Source organism: Phaseolus vulgaris, chromosome 11 (assembly GCF_051622355.1).
Source record: "Phaseolus vulgaris cultivar YP4 chromosome 11, ASM5162235v1, whole genome shotgun sequence".
Taxonomy (NCBI): Eukaryota; Viridiplantae; Streptophyta; class Magnoliopsida; order Fabales; family Fabaceae; genus Phaseolus; species Phaseolus vulgaris.
This window is the reverse complement of record NC_143508.1, coordinates 53843519-53864311: the sequence shown is the minus strand read 5'-3', so window position 1 is coordinate 53864311 and position 20793 is coordinate 53843519. Positions and strand designations below refer to the sequence as shown.

Sequence of the window (20793 nt, the reverse complement as noted above, 5' to 3'; positions counted from 1 at the left end):
AAAACTCAATAGACACAGTGACGAACGTCTGGTAAAAATTTCAGACCAAAACACCCAAGGAGTAAGGCGTAGTAAGTCCCAGACCAAGAGTGAACAAAACTGGTTTTCCGAAAACAAAACGTCCTGGATTTTCTTCCCCGTATCTCCTTTTTGTCATTCTTTTATGGACGTGCCTCCTTACCTGGGTGCAAACAGCATAGGGAAGTACTTGTGTGAACCTTTTCAGCGCAATACAAACCCAGAATAAAAATTTTCGAAAGTAGGGCGAAATTTCACAAGTTTCGGTAGAGGATAGCCTTGGTTTGCACAAAATTTCTGAAAAATTCACCCGAAATAGTTTTTTCCTGAAATCCCACGTCAGAATCTCCACTGAATTTGGGACAAAACGCGACAAATTTCATGTCAAACGGATGAGTATTCGCCCACGGAAAAAATCAAACAGTTTCGCACACAAACGAACCTTCCTTTCAGCCCTGGCAGTGATCAATAAAAAATTTATTGTCAATCTTGTGGGACGAATCTGGGCCTCAAACCTCAGCCAAAACTCAATAGACACAGTGACGAACGTCTGGTAAAAATTTCAGACCAAAACACCCAAGGAGTAAGGCGTAGTAAGTCCCAGACCCAGAGTGAACAAAACTGGTTTTCCGAAAACAAAACGTCCTGGATTTTCTTCCCCGTATCTCCTTTTTGTGATTCTTTTATGGACGTGCCTCCTTACCTGGGTGCAAACAGCATAGGGAAGTACTTGTGTGAACCTTTTCAGCGCAATACGGACACAGAATAAAAATTGCCGAAAGGAGGGCGAAATTTCACAAGTTTCGGTAGAGGATAGCCTTGGTTTGCACAAAATTTCCGAAAAATTCTCCCGAAATAGTTTTTTCCTGAAATCCCACGTAAGAATCTCCACTGAATTTGGGGAAAAAACGCGATAAGTTTCAGGTCAAACAGATGAGTATTCGCCCACGAAAAAAATCAAACAGTTTCGCACAAAACAAACCTTCCTTTCAGCCCTGGCAGTGATCAATAAAAAATTTATTGTCAATCTTCTGGGACGAATCTGGGCCTCAAACGTCAACCAAAACTCAGTAGACACAGTGACGAACGTCTGGTAAAAATTTCAGACCAAAACACCCAAGGAGTAAGGCGTAGTAAGTCCCAGACCTAGAGTGAAAAAAACTGGTTTTCCGAAAACAAAACATCCTAGATTTTCTTTCCCGTATCTCCTTTTTGTGATTCTTTTATGGACGTGCCTCCTTACTTGGGTGCAAACAGCATAGGGAAGTACTTGTGTGAACCTTTTCAGCGCAATACGGACCCAGAATAAAAATTGCTGAAAGTAGGGCGAAATTTCACAAGTTTCGATAGAGGATAGGATAACCTTGGTTTGCACAAAATTTCCGAAAAATTCTCCCGAAATAATTTTTTTCCTAAAATCCCACGTAAGAATCTCAACTGAATTTGGGACAAAACGCGATAAATTTCAGGTCAAACAGTTGAGTATTCGCCCACGAAAAAAATCAAACTGTTTCGCACACAAACGAACCTTCCTTTCAGCCCTGGCAGTGATCAATAAATAATTTATTGCCAATCTTGTGGGACGAATCTGGACCTCAAACCTCAGCCAAACCTCAATAGACACAGTGACGAACGTCTGGGAAAAATTTCAGACCAAAACACCCAAGGAGTAAGACGTAGTAAGTCCCAGACCGAGAGTGAACAAAACTGGTTTTCCGAAAACAACACGTCCTGGATTTTCTTCCCCGTCTCTCCTTTTTGTGATTCTTTTATGGACGTGCCTCCTTACCTAGGTCCAAACAGCATATGGACGTACTTGTGTGAACCTTTTCAGCGCAATATGGACCCAGAATAAAAATTGCCGAAAGTAGGGCGAAATTTCACAAGTTTCGGTAGAGGATAGCCTTTGGTTTGCACAAAATTTCCGAAAAATTCTCCCGAAACAATTTTTTCCTCAAATCCCACGTAAGAATCTCCACTGAATTTGGGACAAAACACGATAAATTTCAGGTCAAACGGATGAGTATTCGCCCACGAAAAAAATCAAACAGTTTCGCACAAAACAAACCTTCCTTTCAGCCCTGGCAGTGATCAATAAAAAATTTATTGCCAATCTTGTGGGACGAATCTGGGCCTCAAACGTCAACCAAAACTCAATAGACACAGTGACGAACGTCTGGTAAAAATTTCAGACCAAAACATCCAAGGAGTAAGGCGTAGTAAGTCCCTGACCGAGAGGGAACAAAACTGGTTTTCCAAAAACAAAACGTCCTGGATTTTCTTCCCCGTATCTCCTTTTTGTGATTCTTTTATGGACGTGCCTCCTTACCTGGGTGCAAACAGCATATGGAAGTACTTGTGTGAACCTTTTCAGCGCAATACAGACCCAGAATAAAAATTGCCGAAAGTAGGGCGAAATTTCACAAGTTTCGGTTCGCCTTTGGTTTGCACAAAATTTTCGAAAAATTCTCCCGAAATAGTTTTTTCCTGAAATCCCACGTAAGAATCTCCACTGAATTTGGGGAAAAAACGCGATATGTTTCAGGTCAAACAGATGAGTATTCGCCCACGAAAAAAATCAAACAGTTTCGCACAAAACAAACCTTCCTTTCAGCCCTAGCAGTGATCAATAAAAAATTTATTGTCAATCTTCTGGGACGAATTTGGTCCTCAAACGTCAACCAAAATTCAATAGACACAGTGACGAACGTCTGGTAAAAATTTCAGACCAAAACACCCGAGCAGTAAGGCGTTGTAAGTCCCTAACCGAGAGTGAACAAATTTGATTTTCCGAAAACAAAACGTCCTGGATTTTCTTCCCCGTATCTCCTTTTTGTGATTCTTTTATGGACGTGCCTCCTTACCTGGGTGCAAACAGCATATGGAAGTACTTGTGTGAACCTTTTCAGCGCAATACAGACCCAGAATAAAAATTGCCGAAAGTAGGGCGAAATTTCACAAGTTTCGGTTCGCCTTTGGTTTGCACAAAATTTTCGAAAAATTCTCCCGAAATAGTTTTTTCCTGAAATCCCACGTAAGAATCTCCACTGAATTTGGGGAAAAAACGCGATATGTTTCAGGTCAAACAGATGAGTATTCGCCCACGAAAAAAATCAAACAGTTTCGCACAAAACAAACCTTCCTTTCAGCCCTAGCAGTGATCAATAAAAAATTTATTGTCAATCTTCTGGGACGAATTTGGTCCTCAAACGTCAACCAAAATTCAATAGACACAGTGACGAACGTCTGGTAAAAATTTCAGACCAAAACACCCGAGCAGTAAGGCGTTGTAAGTCCCTAACCGAGAGTGAACAAATTTGATTTTCCGAAAACAAAACGTCCTGGATTTTCTTCCCCGTATCTCCTTTTTGTGATTCTTTTATGGACGTGCCTCCTTACCTGGGTGCAAACAGCATATGGAAGTACTTGTGTGAACCTTTTCAGCGGAATACGGACCCAGAATAAAAATTGCCGAAAGTAGCGCGAAATTTCACAAGTTTCGGTGCCTTGGTTTGCACAAAATTTCCGACAAATTCTCCCGAAATAATTTTTTTCCCAAAATCCCACATAAGAATCTCCACTGAATTTGGGACTAAACGCGATAAATTTCAGGTCAAACAGATGAGTATTCGCCCACGAAAAAAATCAAACAGTTTCGCACACAAACGAACCTTCCTTTCAGCCCTGGCAGTGATCAATAAAAAATTTATTGCCAATCTTGTGGGACGAATCTGGGCCTCAAACCTTAGCCAAAACTCAATAGACACAGTGACGAACGTCTGGTAAAAATTTCAGACCAAAACACCGAAGGAGTAAGACGTAGTAAGTCCCAGACCGAGAGTGAACAAAACTGGTTTTCCGAAAACAAAACGTCCTGGATTTTCTTCCCCGTATCTCCTTTTTGTGATTCTTTTATGGACGTGCCTCCTTACCTGGGTGCAAACAGCATATGGAAGTACTTGCTGAACCTTTTCAGCGCAATACGGACCCAGAATAAAAATTGCCGAATGTAGGACGAAATTTCACAAGTTTCCGTAGAGGATAGCCTTTGGTTTGCACAAAATTTCCGAAAAATTCTCCCGAAATAGTTTTTTCATGAAATACCACGTAAGAATCTCCACTAAATTTGGGACAAAACGCGATAAATTTCAGGTCAAACGGATGAGTATTCGCCCACGAAAAAAATCAAACAGTTTCGCACAAAACAAACCTTCCTTTCAGCCCTGGCAGTGATCAATAAAAAATTTATTGCCAATCTTGTGGGACGAATCTGGGCCTCAAACGTCAACCAAAACTCAATAGACACAGTGACGAACGTCTGGTAAAAATTTCAGACCAAAACATCCAAGGAGTAAGGCGTAGTAAGTCCCAGACCGAGAGGGAACAAAACTGGTTTTCCAAAAACAAAACGTCCTGGATTTTCTTCCCCGTATCTCCTTTTTGTGATTCTTTTATCGACGTGCCTCCTTACCTGGGTGCAAACAGCATATGGAAGTACTTGTGTGAACCTTTTCAGCGCAATACGGACCAAGAATAAAAATTGCCGAAAGTAGGGCGAAATTTCACAAGTTTCGGTAGATGATAGCCTTTGGTTTGCAAAAAATTTACGAAAAATTCTCCCAAAATAGTTTTTTCCTGAAATTCCACGTAGGAATCTCCACTGAATTTGGGACAAAACGTGATAAAATTCAGGTCAAACGGATGAGTATTCGCCCACGAAAAAAATCATACAGTTTCGCACACAAACGAACCTTCCTTTCAGCACTGGCAGTGATCAATAAAAAATTTATTGTCAATCTTGTGGGACGAATCTGGGCCTCAAACCTCAGCCAAAACTCAATAGACACAGTGACGAACGTCTGGTAAAAATTTCAGACCAAAACACCCAAGGAGTAAGGCGTAGTAAGTCCCATACCGAGAGTGAACAAAACTGATTTTCCAAAAACAAAACGTCCTGGATTTTCTTTCCCGTATCTCCTTTTTGTGATTCTTTTATGGACGTGCCTCCTTACCTGGGTGCAAACAGCATATGGAAGTACTTGTGTGAACCTTTTCAGCGCAATACGGACCCAGAATAAAAATTGCCGAAAGTAGGGTGAAATTTCACAAGTTTCAGTAGAGGATAGCCTTGATTTGCACAATTCTCCCTAAATAGTTTTTTCCTGAAATTGCACGTAAGAATCTCCACTGAATTTGGGACAAAACGCGGCAAATTTCAGGTCAAACGGATGAGTATTCGCCCCGCGAAAAAAATGAAACAGTTTCGCACACAAACGAACCTTCCTTTCAGCCCTGGCAGTGATCAATAAAAAATTTATTGCCAATCTTGTGGGACGAATCTGGGCCTCAAATCTCATCCAAAACTCAATAGACACATTGACGAACATCTGGTAAAAATTTCAAACCAAAGCAACCAAGGAGTAAGGCGTAGTAAGTAAGTCCCAGACCGGGAGTGAACAAAACTGGTTTTCCGAAAACAAAACGTCCTGGATTTTCTTCCCCGTATCTCCTTTTTGTGATTCTTTTATGGACGTGCCTCCTTACCTGGGTGCAAACAACATATGGAAGTACTTGTGTGAACGTTTTCAGCGCAATACGGTCCCAGAATAAAAATTGCCGAAAGGCGAAATTTCACAAGTTTTGGTAGAGGATAGCCTTGGTTTGCACAAAATTTTCGAAAAATTCTCCCGAAATAATTTTTTCCTGAAATTCCACGTAGGAATCTCCACTGAATTTGGGACAAAACGCGATAAAATTCAGGTCAAACGGATGAGTATTCGCCCACGAAAAAAATCAAACAGTTTCGCACACAAACGAACCTTCCTTTCAGCCCTGACAGTGATCAATAAAAAATTTATTGTCAATCTTGTGGTACGAATCTGGGCCTCAAACCTCAGCCAAAACTCAATAGACACAGTGACGAACGTCTGGTAGAAATTTCAGACCAAAACACCCAAGGAGTAAGGCGTAGTAAGTCCCAGACCGAGAGTGAACAAAACTTATTTTCCGAAAACATAACGTCCTTCCCCGTATCTCCTTTTTATGATTCTTTGTTGGACGTGTCTCCTTACCTAAGTGAAAACAATATATGGAAGTACTGAACTTTTTCAACGCAATACGGACCCACAATAAAAATTGCCGAAAGTAAGACAAAATTTCACACGTTTTCGTAGAGGATAGATAACCTTGGTTTGAACAAAATTTCAGAAAAATTCTTCCAATATAGTTTTTTCCTGAAATTCCACGTAAAGAAAAATGTTGCAGCCTAATTAATTTTATTTCGTATTACAAAACTAATCACTAGGAGTATGATATTTTTTGAATAAATCACTCATTTAAAGGCAATCCTTAAAATGAAACTTTCAATAAATTTTTTATCATATTTAAATGAATATTTTCAATAATTATATAAAAAAAAGTTTAGGATGAAATTTGAAAAAAGAAAATATAAGTTTGACTATTAATCTATTTTTGGTAAACTTTATAACATATAGGGGCGGTGGGAGCGTTGGGATGTATAACAAAAATTAGACAATTTCTTCATGCGGTATATCAATTCCAACATACACTCAATCTGCAATTGAAAATGACAAAAATTTCATCCAAAATAACAAAAATAACCTTAAATGAAAGGAGGGTGTGGTGGTAAAACCATAAGGGAAGCAAATGATTAAACAGAAAACGTATACCACCAGCATTCAAAACTTTGCTGCAAAAAGTGGAGCAGCAACCTTGGAATTTCATTCTAAAATTTCTCCCTCCTCTTCATCAGATTTCTCAAATCCTTCTTCACTACCTTTAACCATGGAAAAAAGTTCTTTGTGTGGATTGCTATGCACAATAGAGTCATTCTCATCCACATCACTGTCTTTGTCTTCACTATCATGATCATCATCGTTGTTGAGGCTAACGATTTTTTTAACAGCTGCCTCGTTCCCGCGTTTAAGAACATTTTTTTCAGTGTGAACTTCAGACCCGTTTTCTTTAACTATGACTGATGGATATCTAAGTGGCTTGTCAGGACAATGTTTGAAGAAGGAATTTGTTACCATGAACCTGAAAACCTGAAACAAGTGGCTCTTATCCTTCTTTATATCAGCACTCAAGAGTTTTTGCAATAAGGTTGGCTTCGTCTTCTTTAAAAAAGGGCTTTCTGAAGAGTCTTTGTCAGCAAACTTTTGCTTCTTGCCTAACCGACCTTTTCTGTCTAATTTCTTGTTGAACTTATTTTGGAACTTTCTTTTGTCACTAAATTTGTTTTTCCCTTCATTGTGAAGACCTTGATTTTCAGAATTCTTAAGGTAATGTGATGGTATTTCAGCAACTTCGATTCCCAATTCAGCTTGCTTTGCTAAAACCTCCTTAAGCTGCAAAGACAAAATATATACACTGCATTAATGAATTGGAATACCATTTGCTGAGTTAAAAAAGTAATTGAAGTAGAGTTGGGATAATTGCAAGGTTAATTACATATTAACATTAATTATTCCTTTAATAAACACACATAACAAATATTATATACAAAACACGTACTTAATTACCTTAACTATTAATGGAGTTCAAACAAAACTAACAGAATTAAAGCTTTTGTACAAAGGTTTTTTTGTATTAAAAAGGAAATATGCCAATACTATATTTGATTGCATATTAACAGAAGGTTAATTACTTATTAATGTTAATTTATCCTTTAATAAAAGGATATGGCAATTACTAAAGACCAAACATGTGCTTAATTATCTCAACTCAATCATTAACGGAGTTCAAACAAAACTAAAGAAATTAAAGTTTTTGTATGTTATTTATTTATTTATTTATTTTTTCGTTCTAAAAACGAAATATGTCAATTCTTATCATACAGAACCATTTATGTACCCGCACTTACATTTCATGCTAAAAAAGACTATTTGCTTAACTTCTATATCAAACAACAATATTAAATTTCACGACATGATATATATTGGGAAGTGTTACATGCTAATAACATCCCTCTAAGAACTATACCTCTCTTTGTAAGACCTCCCTTTTAATGACCTTGGAGTCCATCGGGCATTCACTGTGCCTCTGCAATTAGTATTCAGGAATTGATATTTAGAAAATAATGTGTGATAACACACAAGCAATGGATAGATCAGTTTGTTTACAACCTTCTGAAAGTTGTTACAAGGATGATTCTTTTTCCGTGCTTCACGCCATTGTTGAATTTCTTGCTCAGAGTAAGTCACGCAGAAAGATCTAACCATTCAAGAATCGAGGATAATAGCAATCATAAACAAAATCAGGTTTAGAGTTAATGTATTTTCAGTATAAAAGAATAAGTTGTGAAACTATATGTCTAAGAAAAGTAATTCAATAGTGAAAAGACAATAAAAATCTGATAAGAAAGCAGAAATAATTTATAAAAATAACACCGAAAGGAAATCTAATTTCATTTAGAAGGTTATCTGGATTCTGGAAGACATTTATTTAGACAAAAATCACAAGTATGGTACTAAAACTGTGAAAGGTAACAAGCTTATTGATTCAATATGTTGAAGGTAGTTAGGTCATTTTAATTATATAGAACCACGGGTGTTTTTTGACTACCACACTTGTCTCAATTAAAAATTCAGATGGATCAAATAAAAGTAAAACATACTTACAACACATAAAAGGCAAGAAAAGTTACCATTGTTGGATCCTTAATGCCACATACACTGCAAGAGTGTGTGCACTGAAGGTCATCCCAAATAAACTTGTGCTTTCAGAGGTGTTCAAAAAATGACCTACAAAGTACCGTGGTTGACACAATTTTGGGTCTCTAAGATGGCTTGATGTCACCATTATGTTCATACAGTATTTTCAGTCTCAGATATTTTCTAACGACCATGCCTGATCTCATAGTTCAAAATTAAAATAGACCAAAATATTTTCCTGTCCTACAACAGGCTTATATGTCAAGTATTTTTACTTTGCGAACCTTTAGTTAAAATGAATAGCTGATAACTGCATTTATTAAAGTTTGTTACAGAGAATGGTTCAATATAGAGTTGACTTATTCCCTATGTCCCATATGTAGTGACTAATGACAGTCTAGAAAACTGGACATTTGTACACAGAATCGAGGATAATATGATATGACTAAACTTCTATCAGAGTGGCAAAAAATGTCTATTAACATTGTTTTACTTTTCTGGTGCACATCATTCTTTTTCAAGTAAATTCTCACATTTTCAAGAAAATATTACACTGAGTTGATATCTAGTACCATCTTTTTTAGGACTCTAGAAACAGCAATGTGAAATAACCTTCACTTTCAGGAAGTACCAAATAAACTAAGAACTACTTAATTAGCATCTCGTCGTTACACATTATCATTATGAACAGAGACAATTAAAACATGACTGCTTGCAAGTAATAAACTGGGACCAGATAAAAAAGGATCAGAAAGTGAAGCAGAAGCTACCTTTCAGGTTGCTGCTTATGTTCCTTTGATCTTAATCTATCATGTCCTGCCCTCCCACTGTAAGGGCCTGCTTTCATCACAAGCATTAGCCTAACCACATAAAATGTTTCATCTGGGTAACAAGGAAGAAAAGTTCAAACCTCTTCCATCATGTTCTTTAGGAAACCCATTTCTCCTCTTTCCATTATTGACATCATGAAATTTAGACTTCTGGAATCTAAAGGAACAAGGCAACATTGTAACTCGCAGGAAAAGCATGCAAGTGATCAGGAGTAATAAAAGAGAAAAGAAAATAACATACCCTCCTTGAAAGCCCCCTCGATTTGGTCTATTTTTGAAGTTTTTACTTGGTGATCCATTCCAGTTAGTGTTTGGAACATTAGTTTTAATATTGCCACAAGGATTTTCCTGCAGCAATTATTGGGATTTGCGGTAAATATAAATACCACAGCTTCATTTACAATAGTATGGTATTTATGCGTAGTGAAACAACAAACTCTGTTAACACACATTAAAAGACAGAAAAGACTTCAGTTTTAAATACCTGCGAGTGTGACTTCATGAATGCAGGAGGTTGAGAGTTACTTGTATGAGCCAAATTAGGATTAAGTGATCCAGAAGCATTCCCTTGTAACTGCTGAGATGAAAAAGGAGACCATGATACAAATGCATTTGCACTCACATTTGGTGGAGCAAGGTTTTTCTCGTTCAGGTCCATCTGCGGCCGAACCTGATTTCCAGGAACAAAACCTAATTGGGCATTTGGAGAAAATAATGAATTCTGAGGGACCATAGCCTGAGGCACTTGGTTTGGAAACCCAAACACAGGGCAGGAACCAGGATGCATGACATGAGGAACCCCTTGAGAAGGGTTTGGCATTTGATTAGGTAACTGTTGATTCATATTCTGCATAGGATAAGGGGCACAAAATTGGCCATTTGGCATACTCAAATTCATATTAGGCGGCTGAAGCATATTCAAAATACTTTGTGCCAACATTTGTCCTTGTAATTGAGACAAATTGAGTTGAGTTGCGTTTTGCATGACTTGTCCCTGAACAGGATACATCGGATTGCTGTAATTGGGATTGCCAACACTATTTTGGGGACCTAAACCCCCCACATGGGGTTGACATTGTTGATGACCAGGCAAACCCATTTGAGGCAGATGCATCTGATTGTTTTGCAGGGGAAAATGATTGTGATTTGCAGCATTCATGAAAGGTGCTGCACTCATGGGTAGTGGCTGCATAAAAGGGGTCATCAAGCTTTGGCTTAGGTGGTTGCCATTGCCAGAACCTAATTGGGCCTGGGGTGTCATGCCCACACCATTGTTTTGCAAGAAATTTTGATGGTTAGGATTAGGAGCATAAGGGGGTTGGGTTTTGGAGGAAGAGTTGGCATTGTTAGCCATGCCGTTAACATAAACACAAGAAATCTATACAGTTCAAGGTTTCAATTAAACTCGGTTTTGGAGGGTGAAGTATAGTAGGAAAGGAATTCAAGAACTCTGAACCTGGCCAAAACAACAAGAACTCTGAGACTTTACCGAGAAAATCGACAGTTGATTTCAAAACTCCAAAATGCTTGAGCGGCAATTGGAGTGAACTTGCTCTGTTTTTGTTCCTCCTCTGAACTGCGCACGAAAAAAGAAATTTCAGGGCAAATGCAAGGGATAACAGCATTGGGAGATCTTCCAAGAAATTAATAATTTATATTTATACTTATAATATACAACAAAGTTATCATGATGGACATGTTTAATTCATAATAATTATTATTATTATTTCTTAATAATTTGAATAGCTTGTAATTAAGTAAGAAATACATATTCAAATGAGGAACATTAAATGGAATAAACTCACTTTAGGGTTTCGCGTTGCGTTTTGGTTTCAGTCACATTCGTTGCGTCTTCTCTGGAGCGGAGGTGGTGGCGATCGAGCGGAGCAGGTCGCGCGGTGATGACAATTGGGCAGAGGTCGTCGCGCGGTGGTGGCGGTTCGTGCGGTGTTTGTAGGTTGCGGGTTTTAGGTCGACGGTAGTCCCAGTGGTGCCGTTGGGTGGTGCGGAATTAGGGTTACATTGGGATTTAGGTTATTTGGGTTCTGTTTTTTTTTTATTAGGCTGCAGAATACAAGAGCGGCTCCAAATTGGATATTTTTATTTAATTGATGTACATTTTATTTTATTTTTTAATACTCTGTTTTTTTTTTAATTGGGAAAACTTCCTTCAAATTTTATTTTGTTTTTTCAGAAATTGAATTTGTAACAATGTATTTTTAAGCAATGTGGAGTAAATCAAATTCAATTGAGGTGAATCTAACTGCATCTTCTATTTTTAATAGAAGAAAAAATACTCCATAAAATTAATCAATTTAATATTATTTTAACAACTGAATTTATTTTACTTTTATCAATTAAAATTTACATATAAATATATTTTTTTTCTAAGACCCGGACCGAATACCTGTGCATTGCAAGGGTGCAGAAACCAGTAACGGTACCATTTAGCATCAGAAAGAAGGCTGCGCCTGCGACTGCGACTGCGACTGCGACGGCGACGGCGACTGCCAGCACAACATGCAAATGAAGTTTGTGGTGAAGAAGGCATGCTGTGGCGGTGGTCGGGTAGGAGCACTAGAGATGGGAAGCTGCCCAAAAGCCATGGAGACCCCAGCTCTTCTCCTATCCACTCGTAAAGGGCTTCCACATTTTATCGCCCCTGACCTACTCACTTCTCTCCCTTTTCCTGATTCCCATCTCCTTCAAACTTCTCCACTCCACTTGTAAGAAGTAATGCCTCCAATTTTCATAATCTATAATTCACGTTATTCTGATTCTCTTCTGCTCCATTTTTCTAGTTTGGAAGGTCTTGCTTCAACCACGATATCAAAAATAGGAGGCCTTCACCAGATGCTTGGTTTGCACCAATATGGAATTGCGGCGGTACCCAGAGATTCCATCCAATGCCTTCCTGAGTCTAAGGGAGCTACCAAACTCGGAGCATCTTTTGAGACTCCTTGTGGTCGTCTGTTGGTAAATTTAGTGTCAATCTGCTGTAGTTTTACATTTTAAATAAGGATGAATCTAATGTATCTTCAAATGCCCAGATTAAACCCAAAGATTATGTTGAAATGATTTCATGCATGAGGCCAAATATATGGGCCACTTTGGCTGATGAGGTACCTGCTTGGGTGTCTGATAAAAGGAACAAAACCTCAGTAGATAGAACTGTGCGATGGCTTGACGATTGCCTTGCATTAAATCCGGTAAAGGACAATTTGTGTTTTCTTCTTTTGCTCTACTTGTGATATGAATTGTGTCCTGAAGTTCACGAATTCTCAGAAATTTAATAGATGTAATGAATGTGGTTTCGATAATGTTGTCATAACTAGTTTAATTATATTAATGTCTGAAAATTAGGCAGCTGGGTCAGTCTTTGGTGCTATTGTTGGAGGCCCAAATTTGGATGAAAGGAAGCGATGTGCAGTGGAGGTGGCCAAGCGAAATGTTTCAGGTTTTTTTCTATAGTTGTCTTATACATTGGTGTTACTGTGTTCACACTTCTTTTTGTGTTAGAATCTCTAAAAGTATGCTGAAGATGGTGTTCTCTAGGAATATGCTGCTGAAGATGGTGTTCACACTTCTTTGTACAGATTTTATTGTTCCATAATTAGGAGAAATGCTGGCTGAATATTGTGTATTTATTGCATTGAATCAATGACGCTGAATACTATGTGTGATTCATTTGAGATCTTCAAATGCATGTATTGTTTTGATACATATTATTGATGAACTGTAATGACTGATGCAGGTTATTGGATTGGAGGATTTGGTCTAGGCGAGGGCATTGAAGAACGAGGTGCTCTTCTAAGTGCTGTTACAGTAAGTCCAACTATAGTTATGGGTTGTACATTTCCATTTCATTCTTACTACACACTCTTGGATGTTTCTATTGTTAATATGATAATAGATGAGGAAATTAGGAAATAGAGGAATAATAATAGATGAATGAGTCACATAATCAACAAATACAAATTCATTCATGTCAATAAATAGCTTAAGCTTTTGGGAGACTTTGTTGGTGAAAGTTATATCATTTGATATCATAAGGTGACCTTGTTCCCAGGATGTCTTGCCGGATGAAAAACCACGCATGATCAGTGGGCTTGGGCTCCCAGGTACACCTAGTTTAATATCTATGTTAGCCTCCTGCTTTGCTTAATACATGTGTTTTTACATCTGTTTCTTGATGTTTCTTTATTGAGTTGGAAAACAAATTTATTGTGCTTAAAACTGATCTCAACCTTACAGAGGAGATCTTGGAAGGAATTGAAGCTGGGATTGATCTTTTTGATTCAACGTTAGTAGCTAATTCCAATTTTCATTTGCTCAATATCCCTAATTTCTTGATCTATTGTGTTATGGAATTTGGATGGTTTTCTGTGATGGTTCATAGGTACATATATTCCCTTACACTTGGAGGATTTGCACTAACGTTTTCACTAGACAAGGGTGGAGATCAATATGATTTTCAGAAATGCCAGATGGATAGGGACTTGACTAAAATCAATTTGAGAGCAAAAGTTTACAGGTAGGCACCATTTTAACTTCTTTCTGATTTTGATGCTATCCATTAACCCCACTTTATGAAACTTGAATGTAAATGGATGCTATTTAGTTATAGCTTTTATTTAAATAGCTATTTAGTTATGCTATTTAGTTATACCTTGTTTTAGCTGAGAGGAAAGAAATAGGTGTGATAGAAATAAGTTGGTAAAGTGGAAATAGATGAGGATTGAAGGTGTTTAGTTGAAGAGGATTCCAACAAAGAACACATTGATTAAAAATGAAATCAACTTAATATCACCTTGTTTACTCATCTTTCTGCTCTTTTTTTCATGCAGGAAAGATATGTCCCCAATTTTAGGAAACTGCACCTGCTATACATGCCAGAATCATACTAAAGCATACATCAATCACTTATATAATGTTCATGAAATGCTGGCACAGACTCTGCTAGAAATGTATGAATTTCTTTACTTCAAATTATAGTATCAAACAATAATGTTACAAATAATTAATACTTTGAACATGCAAGCATTAATTTATACTGAATTTTGCAGCCATAATACGCACCACTACCTGATGTTCTTTCGTGTAATAAGAGAAGCAATAAAGGACGGAAGATTTAAGAAATTTCGACTGACATTTATTGAGAGCAGGCGTGTGCATCAGGAAGCGGAAGCAGTATGTGCTTGAGGTCCCATAAGTTTAGGTGTATTTGTCTGGATTTAGCTTAGATTTGATAGACCTATGAAACATGAACATTATATATAAAAGGACATCAATTTTTATAGTGTAAACTGGTTTGTTTAGCTGTCATTAGATAGAATTTATTTCATTGCAGAATGTTTGTCTTTGATTCTTACTTTTGTAATTAATGATGCTAGCATTACTCATCTTTCAGAGAAAAAGTATCATATGATGTAGTTATGATAGTGTATGTAAATCAACTTGATGTGTCTCCTGCTACACGGAATATAGACATGTCATCTATTCCGGGAAAAGTAAAACTATCTTTTTTGTTGAGAGGGTTGGTGTCATACATTATAAGCGCATTTCTTGCTTGCAATCTTCTTAAGGAAACAATTCAAAAACATTCATAATATATGACAATTAAAGCAGTTAACACATAATCAATTGTGAGACCTCTTACCAAATCTTCAGGTCTTTGAAAACGAACATGTTACTCGTTCTTAGCTTTCTCCCTACCTCAAATAACCTATTGAAACATTCACTATAACCCATCAATTCTTGATTCCATCCTTGTGTAATACCCCAAAAACACACAACAATGCCAAGATCGCATATCTAAATACTGATTCATATAACTGATATAAGTACAAGAAACAAACAATCTTGAATTTTATTGTCAAACTAAATCCAATCCAGAACCAATGCAATAATGAATGAAGTTAAGGAATAAAAAAAACATCAACTCACACTTTCAATAAGAGGTTATTCGAGAGAACCTCACTCTCCAAAGTGTCTGCTTCAACTCTTCTCTCCAAAAGTCGCTTTAGTAACTCTCCTGTTACGCCTGTATTAACTACTTTATCATTTCCTTCTTTTATACACTTTATTAAACTTATCACATTCTTTCTTCTCGTTATCTTTTGTCTACACTTTATAAAAAAAAAAAAAAAAACTATTCAATTATTTCAAATTTTTCAATTATTTCAAATTTTTAAATGTTAAAACATCCATTTATCTTCTTAATGTTTTACAACCTACTTTTACTCATACTTGACTACTATCAACAATGATTTTGAAGAATGAGTATTTATATTAGTCATTTGGTTGTAAAACAAACTCTCTTTATTCTTCTTCTTTTTTTTTATTTGTTTTGTTGGAATTACTTTTACCTAACAATGCAAATTTATTACTTTGTAAATAAACCACTAGAGATAATTTAAACACGAAGTAGTGTGTAGGCATCTCAATTTTTCTATTTTGATTATTTTTTTTATTGGTCATCTATAAGATTCGAACATGACTCTTAAATGATGTGTCTGTATCGGATACCGATATTTTTATGACACTTGTAGAATATGTATCAGTGAAATATCTTATCTAAAAATTATTTATTAAATTTTTAACAATTTTTCAAAAATTTAAATTTATTATATAAAATTTTATTATGATTATCCGTATTCATGTGGTATTAATATGCGTGTTAATATAAGTTACATAACTTGCCATATCCAGTTTGCTAGCTACAATGATGAGTTGTTAGTTATCGTGATTTGAATAGAAAACGGGTGGCAGAGAAGAATAAACAATAATTGATTTGATGAGTGTGAGTGTGAGTGTAAGTTAGAAGAGAAATAATAAAGAAATGGCGAGCGTAAGCTCCCTGTGTGTTCCGTGGCGAGTTGATGTCCATGGAGGCAGAAATTCAGAACTCCGCAAAAGCATCCAAAGGCTTGACCTGACGGTGGAGCAGGACGAGGTTGTTAGCCGTCAAAAACTGATAAACTCCTCCCTTCTCCTCAAAGCCTGCATCAGGTCTGGTAATTTGGAGCTTGGCAAACTCCTTCACCACAAGCTCATTCACTCTCAACTCTCCCTCGACTCTGTTCTTCTCAACTCCCTCATTAGCCTCTACTCCAAATCTGGCGACTGCCAAAACGCGCTTTCCATATTCCAAGGCATGGGCGCTAAGCGAGACTTGGTCTCGTGGAGTGCGCTCATCTCCTGTTTCGCCAATAACACCATGCACTCCCAGGCGCTTCTTACCTTTCTTCGCATGCTCCAATGCGGGATTTATCCCAACGAATATTGCTTCACGGCTTCGATTCGCTCTTGTTCTAATGCTCGGTATTTTTCTATCGGAATTGTAATCTTTGGCTTTCTTTTGAAGACCGGGTACTTTGATTCTCATGTGTCTGTTGGTTGTGGCTTGATAGATATGTTTGCGAAAGGCGGTGGTGATATCCACTCTGCACGCATGGTGTTTGACAAAATGCGAGACAGAAATCTAGTTACTTGGACTTTGATGATTACTAGGTTTGCTCAACTTGGTTTGCTGAGCGATGCTGTTGATTTATTCTGCAGTATGTTGTTATGTGGCCACACACCTGATGGGTTTACTCTGACTAGTCTCTTGTCGGGCAGCGTGGATATGGGGTGGTTCTCACTTGGGAAACAATTTCATTCTTGGGTTATCCGCTCTGGGCTGGCTTCAGATGTCTGTGTGGGTTGCACTCTGGTGGATTTGTATGCAAAATGTGCAGCTGTTGGATCGGTGGAAAATTCTAGGAAAGTGTTTGATAGCATGCCACTTCATAATGTTATGTCTTGGACTGCTCTCATTTCTGGTTATGTACAGGGCAGAAAAGAGCAGGAAGCCATGAAATTGTTTTGTAACATGCTTCATGGTCGTGTTGCACCAAATTGCTTCACATTCTCCAGCGTGCTCAAGGCTTGTGCAACTCTTCCTGATTTTAGCTTCGGCAAAGAACTTCATGGCCAGACAATTAAACTGGGCCTTTCCGCAATTAACTGTGTGGGGAACTCTCTTATTAACATGTATGCAAGGTCTGGAAGAACGGATTGTGCTCGAAAAGCTTTCGATATCTTGTTTGAAAAGAATTTAATTTCGCACAGTACTGATATTGATGCAAATGCAAAAGAATTGGATTCTGAAGAATCTTTTAACCATGATACTGAGCACACTGCTATTGGAGCTAGTTCTTTTACATATGCATGCCTCTTAAGCGGCGCAGCTTGTTTAGGTACAATCGGTAAGGGTGAACAAATCCATGCCCTCGTAGTGAAGTCAGGATTTGGAACCGATTTATGCATTAATAATGCTTTGATCTCTATGTATTCCAAGTGCGGAAACAAAGAAGCTGCTTTGCAGGTCTTTAATGACATGGGGCATCGCAATGTAATAACTTGGACCTCTATCATAAGTGCTTTGGCAAAACATGGATTTGCTACAGAAGCTTTAGAATTGTTCCATGAAATGCTTGAAATAGGTGCAAAGCCTAATGAGGTCACTTATATTGCGGTTTTATCAGCCTGTAGTCACGTTGGTTTGATTGATGAGGCATGGAAACACTTCAACTCTATGCATTATGATCATGGTATCAGTCCAAGGATGGATCATTATGCATGTATGGTTGATTTGCTTGGTCGATCTGGATTGCTTTTAGAAGCCGTTGAATTTATTCGTTCAATGCCTTTTGATGCTGATGCACTGGTATGGCGTACATTTCTTGGTTCTTGTCGGGTTCATCGTAACACCAAGCTTGGGGAGCATGCTGCAAAAATGATTCTTGAGCGGGAACCTCATGATCCAGCTACCTATATACTATTGTCAAACTTATATGCGTCAGAAGGGAGGTGGGATGATGTAGCAGCCATAAGAAAATGCATGAAACAGAAAAAAATGATGAAAGAAACAGGTTATAGCTGGATTGAAGTCAACAACCAGATGCACAAATTCCACGTAGGGGATACTTCACATCCCCAGGCTAAAAAGATATATGATGAACTTGATGAATTGGCTTTAAAAATAAAGAACTTGGGTTATGTCCCAAATACAGATTTTGTTCTTCACGATGTGGAGGATGAACAGAAGGATCACTATCTGTTTCAACACAGTGAAAAAATTGCAGTGGCATTTGCTCTTATAAGTACCCCGAAACCAAAACCTATTAGAGTATTTAAAAATCTCCGAGTTTGTGGGGACTGCCATACGGCAATGAAGTACATATCAATAGTTAGTGGAAGAGAGATAGTGGTCAGAGATGCATACCGGTTTCATCATATGAAGGATGGGAAATGCTCTTGCAATGATTATTGGTAAATGATTCCATATGCATTCAATTGTTGTTATGTAATTAATCTCATGTAATGTATTTCTTTATAAATAAATTTATAATAGGAGAATTAAAATTAAATTAATTGTTTCAGTAATATTATGTAAATGGTAAACAAAAATTGATTCTTTCGATTTCTTTAAACTTGGAAGTGTGTAAATTATAGCATGTACACATAAAAATCTTAAACTCTTACTAATGGGATGTCAAATACACAACAAAAGATTATTGAATTGTATATTACAAATTTTACTATATTTTACAAAGACGGTGTTTTATTGAATGATTAGACGAAGTTTTCGGGTTGATAGATTCAATGTCAACTCTTTTTTTTAAATGTTTCAAAGCAACTCCTTTTTTTTTAATATGTTTTCAAAGCAACTCATTCCTTAAGCTTTTGTAACAGTTCAATAACATTGAAAATCTAAAATAGAATTACATTTTTTATCTTAAATTGGTTTCTTAGTTAACCAAAATTACATATAATTCTTGATTATATTATTATTACAAAATACAAAACAAATATTCTTTAAATATAAATTATTTTTTATTAAAGAATCGAGTATTATTTAAAAACACAATCAATCTTATCTAACATTTGTTTACAAAGAAAACTTGTTGATTATAAAACACGCAACATAAGAAAATATTATAAGTTAAGATAAGAATAAAAAAAAAAGCAAAAATTTGAATTAGTCCACAAAAAGTATGACATTGATTAATAGCTTCTTGAATAATTATATATATATATATATATATATATATTAATATTAGTCTTTGAATTATTCACGTTCGAGTATATGTGTTATTTCTTCAATAGAACTCTTAATAAAACTTCATTTGGCACCTCCTCCAATCCCTCATTGCTTTGAAGCCCGATTAAAAGACTAAAAATAAGATCATTAAAAAAAAAAACATGGAACATAAAAAGGAGACTACAATAGAAAGAAGGTAAAACATAAGCTCAATTAGAAATTCTTATATATTTTTTTATTAAAATTGAATACTTTATTTGAGATTCATCCTTCTAAAGAATTATGGAAAGCATTTTAACATATTAGGTGGATGCATGTGATAGGATTTTGGGAAGTTGGAGTGAGAAAAGAGTTTTCTTTTTGTCGCATCCCATAATTTGTAAAAAGATCATACTATGTTTTTTCATGTTATTTTGTGAATTACATTTTCTACAAATATTATTGAGTTAACATTCCGAAATATATAATTTAGAAAATAAAAGTGTGTTCTATATATAATGCAATCTCTAACATAAAAAAAATACATCTTTATCATAAAAATCAGAATACTTAATACAAAACACATTTTTTTAAAATTTAAATTAAATAATCAGCAAAAGCCCTTTTTCTTAGTGGACTTTGTTAGAACCAAATCAGCAAAAGTAGTTCTAAACATTAGACTAGTAACCTAAAATCTTTCTCAAATGTTACCATCTAAAGAAACAACCAGTTACTAGCACTATTATTGACAAAATCTTGGATAGTTCAAGAACTTTATAATATTTTGATTTTATTTCCAGAAAAGTATAAAAATTTAAAAGAGAAATCATTAATTGTAAGGAGAAGGTAGGGTGAAAGAGATGTGGGGAGAAAAAGACGAATTATAAAACGTGACTTTTACCAAAAATACTATTCACATTGAATCTACTTATTTGATGGGATGGGGAAACGAAGAAATTAGGTTTGGGCCACAAAAAACAGAAGAATAATTAATTGATTATGTAGGTGAGTGTGTGTATCATTTAAGCACAAGCATTCATGTTCAATTCAATTATTTTAATATTCACATTTACAAAATAAATTCAAACACATTTTGGTAAATTATTAAATTTAATTTTTTATTTTTTCCTACTTACATCAATCACATGAAAAAAAAGTGTGTATATATATTATATTAAAACTGAAAAATATTAGAAATATTTTATTG

At 36.3% G+C, this 20793-nt stretch overlaps 3 protein-coding genes across 3 annotated transcripts; 2 read left to right on the top strand and 1 right to left on the bottom strand.

Moving 5' to 3' along the window:
* Positions 1 to 6534: 6534 nt before the first annotated feature.
* Positions 6535 to 11466, bottom strand: NUFIP (GATA zinc finger protein). The gene is made up of 8 exons (XM_068630583.2): positions 11326 to 11466; positions 10005 to 11096; positions 9762 to 9868; positions 9601 to 9677; positions 9461 to 9527; positions 8163 to 8250; positions 8020 to 8079; positions 6535 to 7385 (listed from the first exon to the last, which is right to left on the bottom strand). Exons 2-8 carry the CDS (start codon positions 10872 to 10874, stop codon positions 6759 to 6761), a joined length of 1896 nt encoding a protein of 631 aa, XP_068486684.1. The 5' UTR covers positions 10875 to 11096; positions 11326 to 11466; the 3' UTR covers positions 6535 to 6758.
* A 241-nt stretch (positions 11467 to 11707) lies between these two features.
* On the top strand, positions 11708 to 15052 carry LOC137824952 (uncharacterized). Its single transcript, XM_068630645.2, has 10 exons — positions 11708 to 12246; positions 12322 to 12496; positions 12571 to 12729; positions 12884 to 12977; positions 13275 to 13345; positions 13590 to 13641; positions 13775 to 13823; positions 13920 to 14054; positions 14368 to 14487; positions 14587 to 15052. Exons 1-10 carry the CDS (start codon positions 12041 to 12043, stop codon positions 14720 to 14722), a joined length of 1197 nt encoding a protein of 398 aa, XP_068486746.1. The 5' UTR covers positions 11708 to 12040; the 3' UTR covers positions 14723 to 15052.
* A 1181-nt stretch (positions 15053 to 16233) lies between these two features.
* EMB2261 (Tetratricopeptide repeat (TPR)-like superfamily protein) lies at positions 16234 to 18945 on the top strand. The gene has a single exon (XM_068633599.2). The coding sequence runs from the start codon at positions 16362 to 16364 to the stop codon at positions 18837 to 18839; it is 2478 nt and encodes an 825-aa protein (XP_068489700.1). The 5' UTR covers positions 16234 to 16361; the 3' UTR covers positions 18840 to 18945.
* The last annotated feature ends 1848 nt before the right edge of the window (positions 18946 to 20793 follow it).

Bases quoted from the DNA above. Each gene is read 5' to 3' on its own strand.
- NUFIP (XM_068630583.2), bottom strand. From the start codon at position 10,874: ATGGCTAACAATGCCAACTCTTCCTCCAAAACCCAACCCCCTTATGCT. The intron at 9,869-10,004 runs GTATTTAAAACT...TAATTGCTGCAG, and splicing joins TCATGAAGTCACACTCGCAG to GAAAATCCTTGTGGCAATAT. The intron at 8,080-8,162 runs GTTGTAAACAAA...TACTAATTGCAG, and splicing joins CTTGTAACAACTTTCAGAAG to AGGCACAGTGAATGCCCGAT.
- LOC137824952 (XM_068630645.2), top strand. From the start codon at position 12,041: ATGCAAATGAAGTTTGTGGTGAAGAAGGCATGCTGTGGCGGTGGTCGG. The intron at 12,730-12,883 runs GTAAAGGACAAT...TCTGAAAATTAG, and splicing joins ATTGCCTTGCATTAAATCCG to GCAGCTGGGTCAGTCTTTGG. The intron at 12,978-13,274 runs GTTTTTTTCTAT...TGACTGATGCAG, and splicing joins GGCCAAGCGAAATGTTTCAG to GTTATTGGATTGGAGGATTT.
- EMB2261 (XM_068633599.2), top strand. From the start codon at position 16,362: ATGGCGAGCGTAAGCTCCCTGTGTGTTCCGTGGCGAGTTGATGTCCAT.